At 40.7% G+C, this 23,081-nt stretch overlaps 1 protein-coding gene across 2 annotated transcripts in view; it reads left to right on the top strand.

Annotated features, from left to right (window-relative positions):
* LOC122813787 (polymerase delta-interacting protein 2-like) overlaps positions 1-23,081 on the top strand; it is a 441,156-nt gene that overhangs the window by 133,680 nt on the left and 284,395 nt on the right. For both annotated transcript variants that reach the window (XM_044086292.1, XM_044086291.1), the window contains exon 3: positions 5,413-5,510. In XM_044086292.1, coding sequence (XP_043942227.1) covers positions 5,413-5,510 — 98 coding nt within the window. The remainder of the gene's footprint in view (positions 1-5,412; positions 5,511-23,081) is intronic.

Raw genomic sequence — 23,081 nt, 5'->3', positions numbered from 1 at the left:
GTGTGGCTCTTAATCAGTCCATTCATTTGCCAACCTTCTTTTCTAATCCACAGAACAAAGGGGAATGGATACTGCACTTCTTAGATGTGCACCGACAACTTAGATTTTACTTGGACAGGACTAAACCTCGAAGGAAATCTGAACAACTGCTGGTGACATTTGCTGCAGGGGGCAGAGGGGAAGGCTATTTCAAAGCAAACCATTTCTAAATGGATAGGCCATTGCATTCATTTCTGCTATAAGCACCATGAAAAACCTATCCCACAGGGGATTAGACCACATTCAACCAGGGCTGCATCTACCTCTACAGCCTTTCTCAGAGGTGTCCCTACCAGGGACATCCTAGAAGCTGCTACCTGGAGTTCTGTACATACTTTCACCAAGCATTACCATTTGCCAATTTTCTCTAAATCCAGAGTTGGCTGTGCCACTGCAGTCTTGCAGGGCCATATAGCTGGTCCTAATGCTATCTGAATTCCTCCTACCATCCTTAGCTTTGGGAATCTACCCAAATGTGATGACTGGAAAAGTGAAACACGAAGAACATAGTACAGTTGTGTACACTTACCATAAATGTAGATGTTCAAGTGTATTCACCGTTGCAGTCCTGGTTACCCTCCCTCCAACCCCCTGACTTCTTTTGGCTATACCTCTATTCTCATTTACCATGCTTAAAAGCTTTTTGGTGTATTTGCTTTTTTGTTGGAGGTATAACCTTGTGTGTGTGTGTGTGTGTGTGTGTGTGTGTGTGTGTGTGTGTGTGTGTGTGTATGTATAAGTATATATATATATGTATATATTTAATTGCTTCTCATTAGGGGGGCACCTGACATCTGGGGCAAGAAAAACTGATGTAATGGTGTCGGCTGCATGCTTTATACCCCTGACTACCGGAAGATGAGACAGCAACAGACGCAGGACCCAAGACTTTGATAATCAGGTTGACTGAGGGCTACTGCAAGCAGATAACACAAATGTGATGAATGCAATGGTGAATACACTTGAACATCTACATTTATGGTAAGTGTACACAACTGTACTTTACGTTTCTACCTTCATAGAGCTAGACCTTATAGAAAGTCAGAACAGTTGTTCATTGCCTTTTCTGGGACAGGCTGTCTCTAAGATTACTTTAGCAAAATGGATTACAGAATGTATTTCTGCAGTTTATTCTCAGCAAGGCAAACTACTCCCCATCTAGTTAGAGCCCACTCCACTAGGTCAATGTCAACCTCATCAGCCTTTTCTGCTAGAACTCCAGTTGATGAAATCTGCGCCTCAGCTACTTGGTCCATGGCTCATACTTTTATATCTCACTACAGGTTAGATACTATTTCCAGAAACAAGAGCATCCTTTGGTTCTGCAGTGCTCAGGCATAGCCTTCCTTGAGGGCCTCCCAGGGTTTGTGTAGCTGCGGATTGTGACCTATTTGTGATGCGTAATGAAATGGACAGCATCAGATTAGAAGTTATGTACTTACCATAACTTGGTAGCTGTATTGTCCCATTCCATTATGCATCACTTCTCACCCTCCTTCCCCCTTCCTTGTATGGCCAAGAGAGATCTAGAGGGTTACGGAACCCACTGGTTCCTAATTTGGACTCCAGTAGGTCTTTTGTCTATATATTACTATTAACTATGGGATGACCATTTTGAGGGGGAGCAGCAAACTCTATCAGAGGGTTTGAAGAGGAGTGAGGCATCATGGGAGTGGGAGGGGTTTGAGGCTCTCATCGTATGTCTGAAGAAATGACTGGCTTGGATCTGAGGACAGATCCGAAGATCCATTTGTGATTAATGAAATTGGACAACACAGATGCCAAGTTATGGTAAGCACATAACTTCTATTTTTTTGGGCTCACAAAAATAATTTTTCAGCACCGATTTCTAAGGTTCTTGAAATCTTAGCTACAGTTTTCAGTGAAGGTTCTAGCTCCTCAACTATCTGAGTACAATTAGCGGCCATCTCTAACTTTCATATAGGAGCAGGTAACTGTACTTTAGCATCCTCTAAATTTTCTAAAGCTTTTTTCAGAGGAACCTATTTACTGAGACCTCCTTTAAAAGATCCTACTCCTCCTTGGGATTTAGATGTTCTTCAGACCTTGACCCAACCCGTCTTTGAACAGTCAGCTAAATCTGATCTGAAATTTTTGATCTGGAAGGCCATTTTCCTAGATGCTCCTACTCCAACCTGAAGAGTGTCAGAACCTCAGGCTCTATCTTCTAAACTTCTGTTTTTAATTTTTCATAAGGGTAAGGTTTCTTTACAAATCAGTATTAATCAGGTCAGACCTACCAGTCTTTCCAAAATTTGCTAGTAAAGGAGAATATATGATATCATACCTCTCAAACTCTCAGAGCAAGAAATCTGGACAAAGCCATAAATAAGTGGGACAAAGGACCAAGAGTATGGACAATTTTTAAATATTGCTCTTACAAACTTGTTGACAAAATAGGTTTTGCATTAGCATGGATTTTCTGAAGGATATGAACTCTAAAACTCAAATGTCGGTCATTATTTCCTAACTTCAGTCTTTAATGATTTGCCAATAATTTGCCAGAAAACCACAATTTTATAAAAATGGACTAAAAATATAAGGAAAGAATCCGGACATTCTGTGAAAATCTGTACAGTTGAGAATTTTTGGATGTTCACCAACAGTTAAGTTTCTGCTTTCACAGAACCAAAGGTTTCAGAAAATCTGAATAAGTACTTTTCTCCTTTTCTGATTTAAAATTAGGCAAACCACTTTCTAAAGTGACTTTGGCCAAATGGTTAACAAATTGTATTACCTTTGTTTATGAAAAAGTGGGGTTGCCTATACCAAAGCTTTCAAAAGCCCATTTCACCAGATCTTTGGCAACTTCCTCAGCCTTTTTGTCTTAAACTTCCTTAGATGATGATTGTGCAGCTGCAAATTGGTCTATTCCTCAAACATTTGTTGCTCATTACAAATTGGATCTGCTCTCTAGGGAAAGAGCAGCCTTTGGCTTAGCTGTACTCCTGAATATCCTTTTTTAGAGTCCTCACGAGATTTAGGTAGCTGGGGACCCTGTCCCAACAGTTGAGGAATAAATGAAAATTACAACATTGGATAAGAAAGTTATTTACTCACCATAATGTTCCATCTGTGTAGTCCATTTTCATTCTTCCTCAACTTCCCACCCACCAACCCCTTCCTTGCTTTACTGCTGGAAAGATTGCAGGATATTGGAGGAATCTCTGTTCCTTGTTTGAGGCCCAGAATCTGTTCCTTATTTTACACTGCTCTGTAGGTCTGTGGGCAGCAAACTAGATCTGAGGCATGCAAGGTGACTAGGGCTTTATGGGTAAAGGGAGAATCTCGAGGGTTCAAGTGTTCTCCGGTCTGGAAGAAGTGGCCAAGTCAGATCTGATGACCAGATCTGAACCCAACAGTTGAAGAATGAAAATGGGCAACACAGATGGAATGTTATGGTGAGTGCATAACTTTTTTTTTTTTTCCATTTCTGTTTTAAATATTCTTTTTGTGGATCTAAAACACAGGTACTTGTAATTGTGCGTTTTATCAGTGGAATTAATGTTCAGTAGGAAGATTGGGATATTTATTGAAACTTCCTTAAAGGTGAGTGAGTAATTGTTCCCTGAATTTGCTGTCAGAAGAGAGACAGCTATGGAAGAGTAGCATGTAATAGTGTGCGCTGGATGGGTGAGTTTGTTATAGGGGATGACTACATCATTTGCAAGTAGCACAGTTGTGTAAGTGAGTATGCATTGTTTACAGGTGTTTAAATGCTTACAGCTTTCAGAAAGTAATTTGTTCATCACTTTTAATGGAAATTAACTACTCGTGCCAATAGTGAAAAGCTTTGAAGGAGGCTGATGGCTCCTTAATGAGTGTTTTTCAGATTTTAAAATTGATTGTTTTGTGACTTTCTGTAATAGGCGTTTTTGTCAGATTGTGGTACAGCCATAATAGTTTCCATAATGCCCACTTTTGTGTCTGTCTGCTTCACAAGCGTCCTTTGGGGAGGATTTTAACAACAAATTCCTTGAAAAGGAAACTAAATATGGTAACTCCATTATTACATCACTTTTTAGAAAGGAAGCAGGTTAACAAAACTGCTTTCTGTCTAGACAATGTGTGTATAGTTTTGCATGGGTTCCTATTAGTACAACCAAAACGCATTTTGCGAATGCGTTTTTCGTCGACACATGTAGAGCGAACAGGTAAAACAGCAAAGTGGCTGTTCAGCTAATTCTTTCCCTGGGAAAGAAGTCGCTTGACTGCTTCGTTGTGTTGCCATGTTCTGAAGTGTAGTGTGGTCCTTTGTCCGGTATAGCTCCCGTGCGTGATTGTGCAACAGTTACTGACCTTAGGGTTGGGGTGCGGGTTAAGGTAAGTGCATATGTATGAAAGTGTTTACTGTTTTATATTTTGTGTTAGATGTATGGTTGAGTTGAGTGTGTATGTGTTTTCAGCTGTTTACTTTTGTTTTGGGGGGGTAGAATTAGGGTTAAGGTAAGTGTGTATGTGTTTGGAACTGTTTATGTAAATGTGCGAGAGTTACTGACCTTACGGTTAGGGTGCGGGTTAAGGTAAGTGCATATGGTTTAAAATGTTTACTGTTTTTTTTTTCATTAAATGTATGGTTGGGTTATGTGCACATGTGTATTTAGTTGTTTACTGTTTTTTGGGGGGGTATAATTAGGATTAAGGTATGTGTGTTTGTGTCTGGAAGTGTTTAATGTTTTTTTTTTTTTTTTTTTGCGGGAGTTGGAACAGCGATTTCTTTCCCTAGGAAAGAAATCGCTGTTCTGTGGATTCGACATTTTCAGCTTTCGCTGAAAATGTGTCGATGAAACATCGTTCGCTGTTTTTAGCGTTCGATGTTGCAATATAGACCCATTTTTGCCAAGTACATGTGTGGCAGTGAACACAGTTTTCTTGAAAGCTTGTCAGTTGTTATAAAACTTTTTTCTGATTTCATGTTATCAGATTTTTTTCTCAGCTTTCTTAGGTGTTAACTGGATTTTACAAAGGAAATGAATGCTCAAGGCAAACAGAATTTCTTGCAGGTTTCATTTGTTCAAGGGACCCAGTAGGTCGCAGTGTTAAGACTAGTGGTTTTGTTCGATTTTGAAAGGGGTCCTGCTAAAAGGCGATTACCTTCCTTGGATGACTAGATAATGTTGCGTAAAGAACCAAATTCTAAGATGGATGTGGAGAGTCCCATCAGCTGAAGAGTTGCAGTAACTGAGCAAGTGTAGTAGTATCATTTGAAAAAAGAGGGTTGTCACTTGCATATGAACTTCTTGAAAGGTCCTTACAAGTCTGCTCACAAAAGCTTTTAAATTACAGTTACAAAGATGCTTGAACATTGCTTTACACAAATAACTTTTTTTTTTTTTTTGCTTTTGCTCACAGTTGTTCCTTCACAAAGTATTTGGGTACCGTGGCATTGTGCTTTTCCCATGGCTCGCCAGGCTATATGACAGAGATGTTGGTTCTGCAAATCCAAATAGGTGAGTATGAACTTTTAGTATCCTCTGGAAAAATCTTTTTAAAATAGTGCAAGAACAGAAATTGATGCCAAATAATTTCATTATTTATTTTTGGCACACTGTTTTCCTAATGTTTATCACCTTGTGTAATCATGAGAGTTTACTTAAACAGGTGCGGTACTAATTACGGGCTTAGTGTTTTTTAATGATTGTCGAACAGCAGCACAGTGGCACAGCTGATAATGCAGTTACCTCACAGCAAGGGGTTCCCCAGTTTGATTCTTGGCTGAAGTACCTTCTCTGCCGGGTCTGCACGTCCTCCCTGTGCTCATGTGGGATTCCTCTGGGTGGTCCGGCTTCCTCCCACATTCTAAACACATGCAGTAGGTGGATTGAACACACTAAATTGGCCGTAAGTGTGTGTGTTTGCATGTGAGTATGTGGTGTAGAAAACTACAGTGGCAGAGCTAGCCACCCAGTGGTGTAAACCTTGGCTCTAGATGATTCACTGTTGAAGTCACACCCTGACGCCATGTGTAAAAATGGGAAAAAGGGGTTGTGGATGGATAGAATTATTGAGCCTACTTTTACCCAGTGCTCTTTAATTTCCTGCTGTTACATTTTAATCCTGCAAAGCTTCTGTTTTTTTTTTTTTTTTTTATACATTTTATTTATTTCATAGTGAGGAAAACCCACAAGGCACAAGTGCCTCTTTGTTAATTGTGACTCAAGGGCACTGTTTATTTGTGATAGAAATGCACTATCTACTTGACCTTTTAAGCAACCATCCTACTTTAAATTGTTTACTGTACAGTCCTTTTCTCAGCTGTGTTTTTCATTGTATTGCAGTTGCTTTGAACATTGGGTCCACTGAACACACGCAGTGTACAGCCCCTCACCCACTACTTAATGATGTTGAATGTTGCTTACCCACCACAAAACCACATTGATCCATACCAATTTTGGCAATACATTTGCCACTATGTTAGCTAGTATAGACATGCTTTGTAATCTTGTTTAAAATTGAAATACATCTGTATGAAATCGTGTGCCTTTCCTCTTTATTGTTAAACAAAATTTCCAGATTTTTATCACTTTCTTCACTCCAAACTTCCATCTGTTCCTTGAGACTTTCCTGTTGGTTCATTATATATCAGCATTTTTATCTCATCTTTTCTTGCCTTGGCAGTTGTTTAGTCTGGTTTTCATTCAACATTGGCATAATTATTCCAAAATATTTCCATATGTGTCTTTATTTTTGTTTTGTTTTGTTTCAACATTCATATGCTTTAGATAAATTTTCATAACACTTCCAAAATATCTCTAACACCTCTATAGGATTACAGGTTATTTTTCTTGTTATAGGCTCCCTACGTTTGACAACGACCCTTTGTGCTGACTAAACGTTTTTGTGCTGTAAAGTCATAAAAAACAGTAACTCTGCAGCAGCCTTTGTAAACTCCTGCATATTACCCAAATACTCCCTTGTTTTCTTTAGTACTCTGCTGTTTCTCCTCCTCTCATTCTGTAATACTTTAACCTTTGTCAAACCCTCTAAATAATTCATATAAAGACTTTCCCATATCTTTCTCTCTTATTTTTAAACTCCATTTAATTTTATCCCACTCATTAGCTAAAACTATAACTTGTAAATTTCTACTGCTTTTTGCTGACTCGCTGCAAGGTTCTTTGCAGCCATTTTTTTTCTCGTCTTTGTTGGTTGATTTTCTCTTACTTTCTACAGTTTCTTATTTGCTGGCATTGAGGTAAATGGATTTTACCTAAATTGTTAACTTTTACTAGTTTTTTTTTTTTTTCTTTACCACTTAGTTTCTGCACTGAATGTGCCCTAATTAACTTGCTGCTCAGTGTGCAGTCACCTTGGAAGTCTCGCCTTCCATTTCCTTCTTTTGGTAGAGCCTTCCATCAGCCTTTTTTCTTAAATTTGGGTTCATTTATATATGGTACAGCCAGTACAGCCAAACACACTGGTTTTGTTTGCCCTTCCATTCCTGAGGACATCTTTTTATTCCTTGTTTAGCCTGTTTCCACTTTGATCTTTCAGGTCCTGTTGTTGTCTCACTTCCTAATTCTTTAGAGATCTTTCAGTATGTAGACTTGACACCACTGTTTCCCCTGCGTTACATGTAGTGTCACTGCTTCCTTCCATTAACACATCGTGTAACTGACTCTTATTTCTCCAAGATCCTAATGCTACACAAGAGGTTAGACTACTCCTGTGCACATTGCTTCAGCCATTGTTGGTACCTTCACTTTCACAGTATTTCATGTACTATTCTCCTTAGCCTTTTAAATTATATGAAAAAAGATCAGCAGAACGATTACAGTATTTTTATTGATGTGGTTCTTAAAATCGTGCTAATTACTTTTCCACATGCTACTATTGTTAGAAGGTGCAGGGACACTGTGGTATTATGTTTGGATTCTTTGCCCCCCCCTTCCTCATCTAAGGCATTAACCTTATTCTAGCAGTATTGCTTTCCTTGTCTTAGAAGTACATGTACTGGTAAAGCATCAGAAAGTGATATTGTGCAACCCAGCTTTTACATGGATCCTACAACTTTGTTTCTCCGTATTTTACCATCTCTGTTGCAGCTTTCCCTGCCTGTTTTTTTTCCGGCGTGTACAGCCATCAGATGTGTGGTGATAACTCTTCATTTTTTTGTCTCGATTCATTAAAGCCTGCTTTGCAGATTTCCTTCAGCCTTGATAACTTCCAAAACTGTAGCAAACCTTTCTCTTCCATGCTACCTCTCCTAATTTCTTGGTATTGCAAATAAAGATGTTTCGATACAAAATTATGTCTGATACTACATTAACAGAAATGTTTTCTTTTTAAAAGCATAAAGAAGCTTAACCCATTGTCCATGCATTACAGAAAAAATAAGTAATAAGAAAATGCTGTCAGCTTTTTGTTGCCTGCTGTTTCAACCTGACCTCCCTTGCTAATGTTTCGGCTTGCTAATGAACCACAGCTGCAGACTGACTGTCCAGGGAAAAGTTACAGAATACATTTTGCATTCTGTCTGTACCCCAATACTGCTTGTCCATCTGCAGGATAGTGTGGGCCTGTGCTGACGTTATTTCATACTCTTTTTGGGTGGTATTTCTGTGTCTACAGAATTTGGTCTTACAACTTGCATGCACATTGATATTGTGTGTCTGCATAGTAAGAATGCCTTTTAAAGAGCTAATTGCCTAAAAATGGTAGCACTTTTTATAGCTGTTGTGTTTGCCTTTGCCTCGGCATTGTTTCCTAGGTGCATCTTAAACAGTGTGTCTTGCTGACTGAGGGTCAGTGAATTTAAAGATATACCAAAAGGTATACCATCACAGATGCTGATGTATTGGTACCATGCTATTCAATAATTAATAGGATTGATGCAGTATGCACCTTAAGCACGTGGCTGCATTTGACCTGAAAGAATGTTTGCGTCATTCTTTTGTCCTTGAAGTGCAAGTGTTTGCACTTACTGACATCTAGTGGTCATTGTGCAATTTACTAGCCATTTTGTTGTTTTGAAACCTTGATCGTGTGAACAATGAACAGTGAAAATGCTGCTACCAATAGCGTAGAAGTAATAGAACAGATATTGAGATTATAACAATGTAGGCCTGTTGTCAGTCCTGTGACTGTCATTAACTGGCCACTTCAGCAGTGTAAGGGTTGTAATTATCTGTTTGCATTTGTTTGCCGAGATAGTACAACACAGGTGAGGCCCAGGAAAATAAACTCCCAACATATTACAAGAATGAAAACAAGCATTGTTGCACATGGACAAAAAAAGGAACTGTAGTAGCATTTTACTTGAAGAATATCAAATACATAAATAGTAGCTGGATAAATTGTTTTACATGATATAGTAGAGAGCTTGAGGTTGTATATGCAAGTGGAATCCACAAACAGTAGTGTTGCATAAAATGTAAATTCAGTATGTTTGAGCATGGTGACACAGGTTTTCACATGTGTGCAGCCTTTGAGGAACCTGACCTCCCAGCAGAATTATGCAGTACTATAACCGTGCAGGTCAGAAAACAGTGTACTGGAGATGTCCTGCACGAATATATAGGATGTGTACAAATGAGAAAACTAGATGCAAGTTTGTATGTTTGCTAAGTAAGCAGGCAACTGTGGCCTTGCGTTAATATTGTGAAACTTCAGTGTGAGAAGCTGCATGTTCTTTGGCACAGAGGCACTGGCATACTGATAAACCCACTGTACTGGGATTATTAATATAAAAATGTCCATATATGGACACCAGTTTATTTGATGTATATGCAAAGAAAGGGGGAAAATAGTAAAGTAGGAAAAAGAGTGAAGAGAAGACAAGAAACACAGTAGGACTACAAAAGAGGATTGAGTAAGAGGAGGTCAGAGAGGAAGGTACATTACTTTCTGGAGAAATATACCCCAGCCCCTTTTATCTGCACTGTGGAGGGTATAGGGAAGCAATGGTAGGAATGTTAGTTAAGGAGTATAATGCAGTGTAAAACCAGACACTGCAGAGATGGGTGATCATGCAATAGGCAGGGTTTACAAAGTGATGGAGAGAGACAAAATGGACAACTGCTGATGGGGAAGTATATGGGGCACTACACAAAGCAGGGTGTGGGGTGCATGGATGATGGCAGCTATGGCAACACAGGACTGGCACACTACCAGATCATCCTGGAAACTGTATTTAGAGCTCTGCATTAATTGTTGAGGCAGGGGTTTCCAGTGGCTCAATATCCAGAGCCTGCTGGTTCAGCAGATCGTGTAGTCACTGCAAGAGGCAATGGTATGGGCCCCACTGCTGTATGAACTGCAGCCTCTTTAACAAACCTTTCAACTTTCACCTCCAGAGTTATTGACGAAATGAAAAACAATTGGGGGAAAGGCAGCAAATTTGGGGCATTTGTTTAAATGCTGGCATTATTAACTTAGAACTTCTTAAAATTATTTCCAGTTTTATGAAGATTTGAGCAAAAGTTAGAGTGAATTAGGGACATCCCTCCAAAATCTGGTTGTCTGCTGCATCCAGGAGAGGAGCTGCTGCTATTGTCTAACAAAGCAGTCGAGATTCTTAAGTTGTGGTGAGCTGTTTGTTGTAGATGGTTGTAGCCGAGGTCATTCAGGCTGTTCCTGCAGACAGAGACGGAATGGAAAGAAGGCAGACATTAATATAATGGAAATAAATAAATAATGGCATGTAAATATAAGCTAATGAATGAAGGGAGAGATGCTCATGAAGTCAGGGGACCAGGCACTGTAGCTTTCTGAGGTAAGTTTGTTGGCCAGGCTGTAGGTCTTCCCATGTTGCAAAACAAAAGGGGACAGAATGAACATTGTTGGTGCAGTACAGTCATTGCTAGTACATTTGAGGAATAACATTACACTGACGTGATAAGTGAATGCCATATGACAGCTGTAGGCCTGTCAGGGGACTTAATAGTATTGGCCACCTCCTGAATTGTAAATCCTGATAGTTTTCCCACAGGCATCTTGTACTTCTCCAGTAGCCCACCTCATCCACAAGTCTGGTAGCTGACATCAAGACCTGTTGGACAACAAAGGCTGTACTACTGTATGTGCAGGTTTTTGTGCCCCCCCCCCCCAATTCAGTGTCACTCCTGGGTCACCAGTGACTTGACAAGTGGGCATAAAATGGAGCAATGAATATAAATGCACTTATTTGCATGCAGAAGAGTATAGAGTGTAGCACAGAAAAGTGAGTACTGTAATGGCCAGGTTTAAAAATAAAGGAAAAAAAAGAATATAGAATATAGATTTTATCTGTGCACTCTGTTAGTAACAATACAGTGAAATACTGTTACATAATGTAAAGTTTGAAAGTGAATAACAGCAGAAAAATAAAGCTTCCCATCTTAAAAGTATGAAATTACAGTACTTACAGCAACTCTGCAGGTACTTACTGAAGGACTCTGAATGTTCCCTTTCTACTTCTGCCACTCACTGGGTAAGCAGGTTGTGTTGCAAATCATCGAACGTGTGGTGATGCTGTTCACCAGGCCTGGAACTACATGAAAAGTACCTCCCTGGACTATATGAAAAGAGACATAGAGGAGCTCTCTGAGCATGTAGCCCAGGCCGGTATGACCCTGACCTTGAGTAGCATCTTACCCTCACCAAGAATGATGCCACAATATGAAGACAAGATGATCAATTTCAACAATTGGCTTAAGTATTGGTGTCATTCAAAGGGGATCCAACCAATGCCTGTCAGCCTGGGATGACATGCTCGACAAGCCACGATGCTTCCCTAGGGATGGCTTGCACCTGTCACCCCTGGGCTTTCGGATATTGGCAAAGGCTCTTGCTATCCCCATAGTGCCTTTTTTAGGCAAGGCTCAAAAGACAAACCCACCTCCATAGGTATCACAAGGGATAAGAAACTAAGAGTAATGCTACTCAACGCCAGAAGTCTAAACCTCAAGATGCACGCACTCAAAACTCTCCTTAGCATGGAGAACATCGATATCTGTGCAGTAACAGAAACCTGGTTCAAGGCTCCCGAGAGCACCCCAGCACTACCAGGTTATACCTCATACCATGCTTTTCAGCCCCAAAACTTGGACCGAACCACAAAAGGAGGGGGAGTATCAATATTCGTCAGATACCCACACCTCCAGGCTGGTGGCACAGCACGAAGCATCAGAGACTATCCATGTGCAACTAACAGTGGGTAAAACTGCCTTCCAGTTTATAGCCTGCTACAGACCACTCTCCCAAACCCAGGAACCCCACTCGGCCTTCCTGAGAACACTGGAAAATATGAAGGTCTCTCCAAACACCATTATATTGGGCGACTTCAACTACCCAAACATAGACTGGGAGCATTACTCTAGCTTCAACACCCTAGCCCAAAGGTTCCTAGAATTTATAAACTCAGATGCTATGGAACAACTTGTTACCACTCCCACAAGAGAGGAAAACATACTGGACTTTATCACCACCAACATGGGGACTCTCTGCTCCAGACCAGAAGTGTATCCCTCACTGGTAAGATCAGAGCAAAAACTAATCTCACTGGATATTCACATCCAGACCCCACCCTCTGCCCAGAAAACCACAGTGAAAAACTTCTCTAAAGCAAATTTCACACTCCTCAAAACAGAGGTGGAATACTTCAAAAGCCCCGGGCCTGTGGAAAATACGGCCCAGACTGCAGAATCCTTTATAAACACATTCTATGAACACCTTCAGGAATGCATGGATCTTGCAATCCCAAATAAAACCAAGACCCAATCCTCCAAAGGCAGACGTCCTGTCTGGTGGACCCCAGCCAGAAACAAATTATACAGTAGAAGGAGGAAGCTACTACATGATACAGCAAAATCCCAAAAAGGGAAGGCATCTCTGATCAGTATTAGCAAAAAACTACGGGCACTCATAAAATCGTCTAAGGCCAGCCTCGAGAGAAAAATTGCATGGGACACTAAGGATAATCACAAGGCTTTCTTTAGTTATGTTAGGAACCTGGGTGGGAATTCCCAGATATGCTCAGAATTAGTCCAAAATGACAAAAAATACACCAAACCCACAGACATTGCCAACATCCTAGCTGACAGGTTCAGCGCAAACTCCCCCCCCCACCAAAAGGGCAAATATCTATCCCAGCAGAGTGCTGCCCCCCTGACATCTCAGATGCTCAGGTAAGAGCCGCCCTCTCCAAAGCAAAAAACACAGCATCAATGGGACCAGACGGTGTCCCAGGCTGCGTCCTACATGAACTCCAAGAAGAGCTAAACCCAAACATAAAACTACTGGTCAGTCTCAGCCTTACTACAGGATATGTACCCAAAGAGTGGCGTACAGCAACAGTGGTCCCTCTCCACAAAGGTGGTGCCTCAACGGATCCTGGAAACTATCGCCCCATAAGCCTGACTAGCTTGGTCTGCAAAGCTATGGAAAGGATCATCATGGACCTCATAAATAAAGATATTGGGGACCTACAGACACTGGATCCTACCCAGTTCGGCTTTATTAAGGGCAGATCCTGCCTCTTAAACCTGGTCAATTTCTTTGAAACATTCACCTAGGCCATTGACGAGGGGAAGGTGGTCCACACAGCCTACCTGGACCTTGCAAAAGCCTTCGATACAATACCCCACTCGGGCATTATAGATAAGTTCACCAGCTTAAATATAAACCACTGTGTCACTAGATGGGTTGCAAACTGGCTCAAGGACAGAACCCACATGGTTAGAATTGCTGGAGCCATGTCAGACTCCAAACCAGTTACAAGTGGCATCCCACAAGGCTCAGTCCTGGAACCTCTCTTGTTCGGTATATATTTCTCGGAGGTACAAACCAACACGGAAGGACTGTGGCTGACCAAGTTTGCAGATGACTGCAAACTGGACACCATAATCGACTCTCCAGCCAACACAAGCATCCTCCAAAAGGGCCTCATAGAAACAGACAACTGGTGCCAGAGCCATGGCCTCAAGCTAAACGCCAAAAAGTATATAGTCATCCCCTTTGGCAAAAACAAAGTGCCCACAAATTACCACATAGGTGGTAATCCATTAAGTACAGAAGAAGTAATTAGGGACCTGGGGACCCAAGTTGATAGCAATCTCTCATTTGACAGCCACGTGGCCAAAGTGGTTAGAAGAACATTTTATATAGCCCACCTAATCATGAAGGGATTCACATCTAGATCAGGGGGGGTCATCATGCCTCTTTACTCATCCCTCATCAGGCCCATAATTGAGTACAATGCCCCTTTTGGGATGTACCTTACCAGACACCTGCAGCAACTGGAAAGACCCCAAAAGTACCTCACCAAGAGGATCAAAGGGCTCAAACAGATGCCATATGCTGCCCGGTTAAAGAAACTCCAGCTCTACTCAGTGGCATACCGCCTGCTCAGAGGCGGTCTGTGCCTGATGTATAAAGCCATGTCCAACCTGGAATTAATGGACATGCTGCACCTCAGAAAATCCAAATCCCATCGAGCTACACGCACGAGAGACTTGAACCTCAGCACTGAAATAAATAAGACATGCTGGAGGGACAGATTCATAACCCAGAGGCTCCCTTCACTCTGAAATAAAATCCCAGTCCAGGTTAGGCAGAGTCCCTCATTGACTCTCTCTTCAAGAGTAATCTTGATGAGTGGATGGGAGATCGTAGGTTTACCCCGGGTATCACTTCTGTGTCACTGTTAGACAGAGGCACAGTATACTAACCTCGAAAAAGGGCATAGCAAAATTAATTTAAAATGGGTGGCGAAAGCCAAACACACTCTGGCTAGGCTTATAAATGCCCTAGGGCAGGTAGCCTAGTATGAACCTATGGAAATCCCAGTTTCCTGGCTTTGCTGATGTGGCAGTTCAGTCCACATGTTTATTTTCCTTAAGGTCCACCTTATCTTGCCTGCAGTCTCTCTATGCCTGCTGGTTGTTCAGAGGTAATGGGAGCATTCTGGACTTCTCTAAACATCAGCTTGGAGCTCTGCCCAAGGCACACAGAAGCCATGCTTACAATCCAAAGCCAGGAACAAAACGGTGGCACTTCTCGGAAAGTGGAACTGCTAGGGAGTGAACTATGCTTGGTACAGCATGACTACGTAGCTCAGGTAACTGTGAGGTCAAGTTTGGCTGAGCAAAGGGTGGCAGTGCACATGTATGAGTCAACAAGAGTCCACGTTTGCTCTTCACAGTGCTTGTTTATGGTTGTGCAAAGCTGCATACGAAATGATGTGCGCATGTGGGCAGTAATGTGATTCCCAGACCTCTTTGCCAAAAACAGTCTTTAAATAAGAACTGTGTAAACGTAATCTTTTGTAACATATGCATCGCCACATCATTTTTGTGTGACACTTTTTTTACTTTGAGAAAATCATTGGAATGCCAAAGTAAAAGTAAAACATATATTGAAAGTGAAATTACAAGTGTGTGAGGGTAAAAATATATTCAAAACATTTCCTGACAGAAAGAATAGGGGAGACAGTATACAGCAGTCAACTATCACATGCTTTGCAGTTTTAAGGTACTGTACTGTATGACACATTGCTCTGCTTAAATACAGAAAGATGTGTACACGCAGGCACACACACACACACACACACACACACACACACACACACACACACACACACACACACACACAAGCCATCATTGTTAATATTTAGACCTGGTAGACTTTAGTGTTAGGTGCAAGCCATGAAATGTAGAATACAGATTGTGCTCAGGTTGGTGTAGTCCACTGTCATAGCTAGTAATGCCTACTCTTTTTGCTATGGTCCATTTGTTAGAGCAGCAGGGAACAAAACCTAGGCAGGGTAACTTCACTCCTGAGGATAACCGAATCCTCAAGGAGACACTTGAGACCTATATTAAATGAAGTCCAAGAACAAGGTATGGAACAGCTAGACGTACTAGTAAACAACACAAAATTAGATCCAATAGAAGAAGGCACAGCATTGACCATCCATATAAAACAGGGTTTATTACATCAAGCGTTCGAGGTGGAACTCTTTTTCAAGAATGTGTCAATACATTACAACCACAGAATAAGTATACAACACTAGCCAATCACATAACATAACTCATAAATACATTATATAATTATGCAATTTCTATAATTAATTGACTAAACCTAGTTCAGAGAAACTCACTAAAAACAGTAATCAACTTAATAGTATACTAAAATACTTTATTACAGCTTAAACTTCATAGGACAAATATAATATTCTTGTCTTAGTTTTAAAATGGGTTTAATACTGTTAGTTTTATTAAGCCCTGGATAGACATAAGGTCTAAAAAAAATATGTATCCATTTATGTTCTGCTCTCTCTGTGGCATTCACAATGTCCCCTACCCTCTTATTCTTGCAAACTCTTCAGTATCCTGAATTTAAAAGCATGCTCATTTCCACAATGTAAAATATGCTTACTAAGTGCATTTGTTTCAACTCCTCTTCTTATGTCAGATAAATGGGAGGCAATTCTCTCCTTAAATTTGCAGTTGGTTTTGCCAGTATAAAAACAAATATTTCTCACAATTAGCCAAATAAACTAGATTTTCACTATTGCACGTCCCAAACGCCTTAAAAATAAAATTGGCTTGTGTTAAGGGATGTATAAATTCTGTCTGTAATGAAGTATTTTGGTATACTATTAAGCTGATTATTGTTTTAGTGAGGTTCTCTAAACTAGGTTTAGTCCGTTAATTATAGAAGTTGCATAATTATAGAATGTGTTTATGAGTTATGTTATGTGATTGGCTGGTTTTGTATATTTATTCTGTGGTTGTAATGTATTGACTCATTCTTGAAAAAGAGTTTCACCTCAAAAGCTTGATGTAATAAACCCTGTTTTATATGGGTGGTCGTGCTGTGCCTTTTTCTATTGGACCTATATTAAATGCTCATTATTTGTAAAATGAGGTCCTAGGCAGGCAGAGCATGCTGAAGTATGGAACCAAGTGCTGATAAACACTTATAATATTGGAGGATGGAATTGTACATTGTAGGAAGAGAGTAAATTACATGGTGCCAAGTGTAAGAAATAAAGTATTACAGAATGCCATTGCGCATAATTCCAGTGGTGAGGGTCCTTCCACTGTACGAATTTTGGCACGTGATGAGGAGTATTTGATATTCCTTCTGAGGATGGTGTAGGTACTATTCAAGGTGGTGTAGATACAGGCAATTTGGTCCACCCAACATGTGTGTCCACAGTTGATAGAGCAGGTCAGTGGGTCAGTTAACTTATTTGAAGATTCATTCCATTGCTACATACCTGTTCCAGTATTTCTCCACTGGGGTGAACCCACATAACATCACATGTGCATATTAATTTCTTTTTACCTGTACTGCTTAATGTGCAGTGGTGGGTGGGTATGTGTGTGTGTGTATAATATTCATGGTTACTATAGCATGCAGTAGTAGAACGTTTGCCACTGTTCAAAGGCATATCACAGAGCAACTGCTCCATCAGTTGTAGACTGTGGTGCAGCACAGCAAGCTGATGCTGAAAGTCATGAGACAGTGCTGTTATTGTCTTTCTCTTGACACAGCCTGAGGATGGTGATGCTGGCAAAGTGTACTGGCAAGGGCTCATCCCCTCGGCAAATTGATGACTCCAGCATGACGAGTGTTGGGTCACCAATACTGTGCAATAGGCACATGCCTTTACCAGAAGGGGTTGAATCCTCCCAAAGCTTCTTCTATCTGTGATCCAATGTAGAATCTATGGAAGAGGTTAGGACAATGCTAGATGTTGTAATGCCCACTGTATATTCTATTTGCAGGGATACTGGACAAAAATGAATGATCACTGCTGGCTCGTAAGACATGTAAGCATTATGTGCGGTCAGATACAGATGGTGAGAGTAGTGCAAGGTATAAGTGAGGACTTGCCTGACGTAGTTCACCAAGGCAGAGGTTAAGTCTCCATCTTTGGAGGCTTTGTCAGACATGCAACACAGGAGCACAATTAGCTGCAGCATCCATGGATGTGGAAACTTCCACAAGTCTCATGTTAGACATCAGAAATTCACATCAAGTGGAAGGACAACCTAGTCCAGGTCTTGCTAGCACAGTACTGGCGAGTCACTATTAAGGCCCTTAGCAGCATCAGGTAAATCACGCCACCTTAGCAATTCATTATCAACAGTAAAAACAAAACAAACCAACTGTAGCCACAAACACCAGGGGGATCCCAAATATGTACAAACAGGTAAAATTTAATAGAACTGAGCACTTTCATGTACAATAATAGAGACTTCATCAGAGTTAGTCAAACAGGTGAAAAGAGATCCATTTATACAAAACACTTAGTCACATGAAAACACACAACCATAAGACAAATTATTAAACCATCAAAATTACTAAACCCCCCAAAAAATCAACTGTTTAAATGCAGCTAAACTATTACAAAAAAAATAATAAATAAAAATAATCATTTCACATGTAAAAATTTAAGTCCCACTACATATTAAACTTGGCAGGATTTCATCTTTAAAATATTGGCAGTTGACACCTGGTCGTTAAGACCAGGAAGCTTACAGGCATCCAGCCTGGGTTGCCAAAATAATTCTTTGGCCTCTAGTAGATCTTCCCAATGGCCGACCATAGCTTCCAGTTTTTTGGTCTTGAATGTGTGGTGGTTAACCCTAGGGCCAAAAGACCAAAGCCTGTGTGATACCAGTGTCTTCAGACTCTCTCTTAAACATCTTGTAGCAAGTGTATTGAGAATTATACATACTTTGTTATAAAAATTAGTAAAAACGATAAGAAAACCCTAGCCAAGTTGGAGTTTTCACTGTGTTGATACCTTAAACCTCCTGTAATCAAGGCCTGTGAGATGTATGCAAATGACCCTTTAAGGACAGCAAGTGTTTCAGCAATATGGCTTTTGAATGTCCATGACTTTTCACTTTTTCATTTTGAGCCTTTGTGGATAAATTCAGACCAATAAAGCCAAGCCCCACTAGCTGTGGACATGCATGTTTCAGCCTTCTTATGACTTTGCCAGCACAGCATAAATGGAACGTTTGGCTATACTTTAGAAACACCCTTTTGTATACAAAGGAGTAGGCTGACCATGCATTCCCTCAGTTACAGTTTTTGGGCTGTATGAGTTCACCAAAACCATGAAAGTGGTATAGAAACCCCAACTCCTCAAAATGGTAATGAGTAATCCTTTGCCAATAACGCCTTCACCTTGAATTCCACGGGCTGCTAAATGCACCACTGAGCATCTTTGTGCTTGCCTTTTATATAACCTTAGTGCACACTTGCATAGCATACTATGACACTGAACAATGAAATGCACTCTATTAGCATATCATCAGTGCTGTAGTTGCATACATTTCCTTATTTAAAATGTCATTATGTACTCCTTTACATATGAATTTCACTGCAACTTTTAGGCGCATGAACACGAGCAACGATGTTCAGTAAATAGCACTGTATCTGGGTGTGTCTGCAACTTGGACAAGTGCACATAACATATGAATACGGACCTAAGAATTTTCTAGAAAAGTGGAAATGCACATTAATTTAAACATTTTGTGGAGAGAGAATGAGTGTCTTCTTTTTTTTTTTCCTTTGGTCCGTAAGTGTTTACTAGGCTAACAGCCACAGGGGCCTTTTTAAACCTAACTATGCGTCTCAAATTTCTGACAAGTCCTGGTACCCTTAGTTTGGAGGTGAAACATTTACAAGCAGGGGCCTGTGAGATAAACCATTTACAAGGCTGCTGTGTCCATTAATGATGTAGGTAACAAACCAGGCATGAATTTCCAGTTCCCCATCAGTTGTTCAAGTTGCACTTGAATTGGGTTAGGGAGGAACTCTGCTTCACATGGATGGGTAGCCTGTTCAGGGAGGGATAGTCTTTAGGATATTTACCTGTCTCTCAAGCAGATCCTCTATAACACAGGCAAGGCTTAATTGGTTTTTTTTTTTTTTGGTCCCCTCAGACCTAATTATTACTAGCCTGGCCCCCAGTGCCCCACGTTCATTCTGGTCTACCAGTCATTCCCCCCCCCCCCAGACTTATTCAGACATTGCTGGAACCTGTTCTGGATTTTCCGAGTATATCCTCGGAGGTGTGCTGTCTGTGCATCCATCAGGTGAATTCTTTTTTTTATTATATAGTTTACCCACTTTCCCTTTCCCTGCCCCCATACTCACTGGTTGCATCTGAGGGCAACTCGACTCTTTCGACCACATCTCCCCTTAGGATGGGTAACCAAGTGCCCTCTTCCCAGGATGAACATGCCCATCCCTTCCTGATACTCAGCTTCCCAAGGTGCTAATCGAACCCAGGTCAGCTGGGTGGTAGTCAGAGCTTCATCTGTGTATGACACCAGAGAGGCCTCAATATGCATGAGTGTATTGTTAATTTGCTTAACAGTAAGGCTGAATAACTTGTCAGAGTTGTGTTGATATTTTGTCATTATTAGCTGTACCTTATTGATATAGATAAACAACACTTGGGCTATGTAATTTCTGTGTATTCATTTGAACATGGTCTTATCTCTCTCCACTGTGTACCAGCCTTCCAGAACTAGGTGTTCTGTCGTAAGGGCATAGCATAACAGGGTTGCAGGACAGAGGCAAAGTTTGCAAAAACACCAAGGAAAGCTGTTATGCTATAACTGCAAGGTCTAAATCAACTATGAAGTTCTGCTTGAGATAATTAAGGTCTCAAAACCATAAAACATTGGGAGAAGCCCAGTGCATGATAGATATTGTGTAAATTAAAATGTTTTTCCCCAAAATTTATACTGTGTGTACAGTGAGGGAAATGTGCAAGGCCAAACAGCAGTTTTCAAAATAATATGGCTTGCTTTGCAAGAACAGTTATTTCTTGTACATGTTCAGCTTAGATATTAACAACATATAGCTGTAGGCTTTACTGTAAAGGCATCCTGTTATAGAAATAAAGGAAATTGACTTTCTTGGCTTTCAGATGCAGAAATAAATAAGTAAAATGCAGAAAGGTCAAGTGACGCAAAGATGATGTGGAGAGACTTAGTCTTCAGATACAGCGAGGACCAAAAAAGGGCATGAAATAACCATAGACTTTTTCATGACACAGACAGAAACCAGAAGAACAAGTCACAAGGACATTAAAAATAACATTGGTTAAAAAGAGTATATAAACTGGACAGTATGTTTTCACTGAGTAGTGACATTTAGACCAAGTGCGCATTAGTCTACTCATCTGTCTAGCTGTGTTATAATATAATTGAAATAGCTCTGAAAGAATTAACTGTTTGGCAAGAATGTGTTCTAATACAAATAAAGAATAACAGATACAGTAGTGCAGAGTTTGTCTGGTCACTTTTGGACATTTCTTCAGTACAGTAATTGCGAAACAGTAATCAGTAGAGCAGCATTCTAGAGGATTCAGTATTTGCTTATCTGCAGGTACCAATGCACTGGGATTTAAGGTATTTTATATCTGAGATGAGCTGACCAGCATTCATTGAACTACCTGTCCATACCCTGTGATTTGCAAGTCTGTACTCTTACCTCTGAGGATGCCAAGAATCAAGAACAGTTTAGACTGCAATACATGGGAAGGAAAGAGGTGGTGGACCAGAGACTTCTCTGTCTCATCATGGGGAACCATAGTCTGTATGTATCCCTAGCAGAGATGAATCTCAAAATGTACACAGACCAAGGAAATTAGCGGTAATGTTCCATGAAGAAAACCGTGGAAAAGCAGGAGGGTGACAGCAGATCATAGCAAAAGAAACAAGTGTCAAGTTATGGGAGGTTTAGTTATTAAGACAGAGACAGAAGTGTGAGCAGACAGCAACATAGAAGTGTATACTTGTTTCTGTGTATGGGAGAAACAAGGTGCAAGTCTCAGGATTGCAGAACATGCTACAAAGGGTAAGGTATCTGTTGACATTGTCCAGGTACCTTAAGTAATCTAGCTAAGGAAGGAATCAGAACAGCACAGCTGTTTTATGAAAACTGAGCAAGTAGCGCACACACACACACACACACACACCTTTTTGTTTAAAGTGGTGCTTTTCCAGAAAATTGGTGAGTATATGGGATGCTGTCTGCTAATGGACTCGAAAATAGTTGAACTGGTTCACAGCTCTAGACCATTTTATTGGGGTTGATAATGAATAGGGAGGGTGGATGTAAGCATCTGCTTTTGTGTAATGGTTTACTTCCATCTGCAAGGGAATTTGGACTCCTCTGTGACTTGCTTACATTTCATCATTCTATTGGCAAATATCTAAAATATGCTGGGGTTGCTTATAGAAGAACATAATAAGATACCCTGGCTTCTTGTTATATCAAAGTATTGAAGTGGTAGCACGATCAGGAGATCTGATTGGTAAATAGGGGGTTGGCAAGAATAATACAAACAAGGATACGGTTTAAAAGGGCAGAGCAGAAATATAAGGAAATGAGTGCCATTGCCTACTTCATAGACAGAAATTATCTTGATGGAAGAAGTGTATTGAGGTTGCTGATCATTAGCTCCCTCTCAGCCAGCTGACCCATTTGTTCCCTCATTTAGACAGCTATCATGATGGTTTGAACTTTATCCCCTCTATTCCCTGCACATGCTCAGAAGCATCATATGGGCAGGATGTGCAGTGGGTGTCAGCACTGAATCACTTCACTTCTGCAAAGTGCTTACTTAAGCAGGACTGCCCTGCTCACCTAGAGGCAGTACCATGTGGCTGTTTGCCTAGTCTTCACCTGATAAATCAACCCATACAACTGTGCACCAAGCAGGCACCCCCCCCCCCCCATGATGGGCATGCCTATCCTTCCTGCCTGCCTGCCACTGCTTGAGCTTGAGACTCATAGGCCATAGTCAGATTTAATCCTTCTACACCATTGCAATTAGCTGGGATATAAGGCTGCTGTGACGCAAAGTTTTGGGAGAATAAAAATAGGAGCTGTAGGCCTTTGTGAAAGGTGAAGATTTGTACTAGCAAACAAAAATGAGTAAATGAAAAGAGAAGAGACACCGATACTGAAGATTGGAAATAGCTGTGTAACCTGCACCTTATTTTTTTCTGCTTACTTAAGTCCACTAGGCACAAGTGATTCCTTTAGGAGGCTAGTTC

The sequence above is a fragment of the Protopterus annectens genome, chromosome 10.part0 (genome assembly GCF_019279795.1).
Source record: "Protopterus annectens isolate FY-2018-M chromosome 10.part0, PAN1.0, whole genome shotgun sequence".
NCBI classification, from domain to species: domain Eukaryota; kingdom Metazoa; phylum Chordata; order Ceratodontiformes; family Protopteridae; genus Protopterus; species Protopterus annectens.
This window is presented reverse-complemented; position numbering and strand designations above follow the sequence as displayed.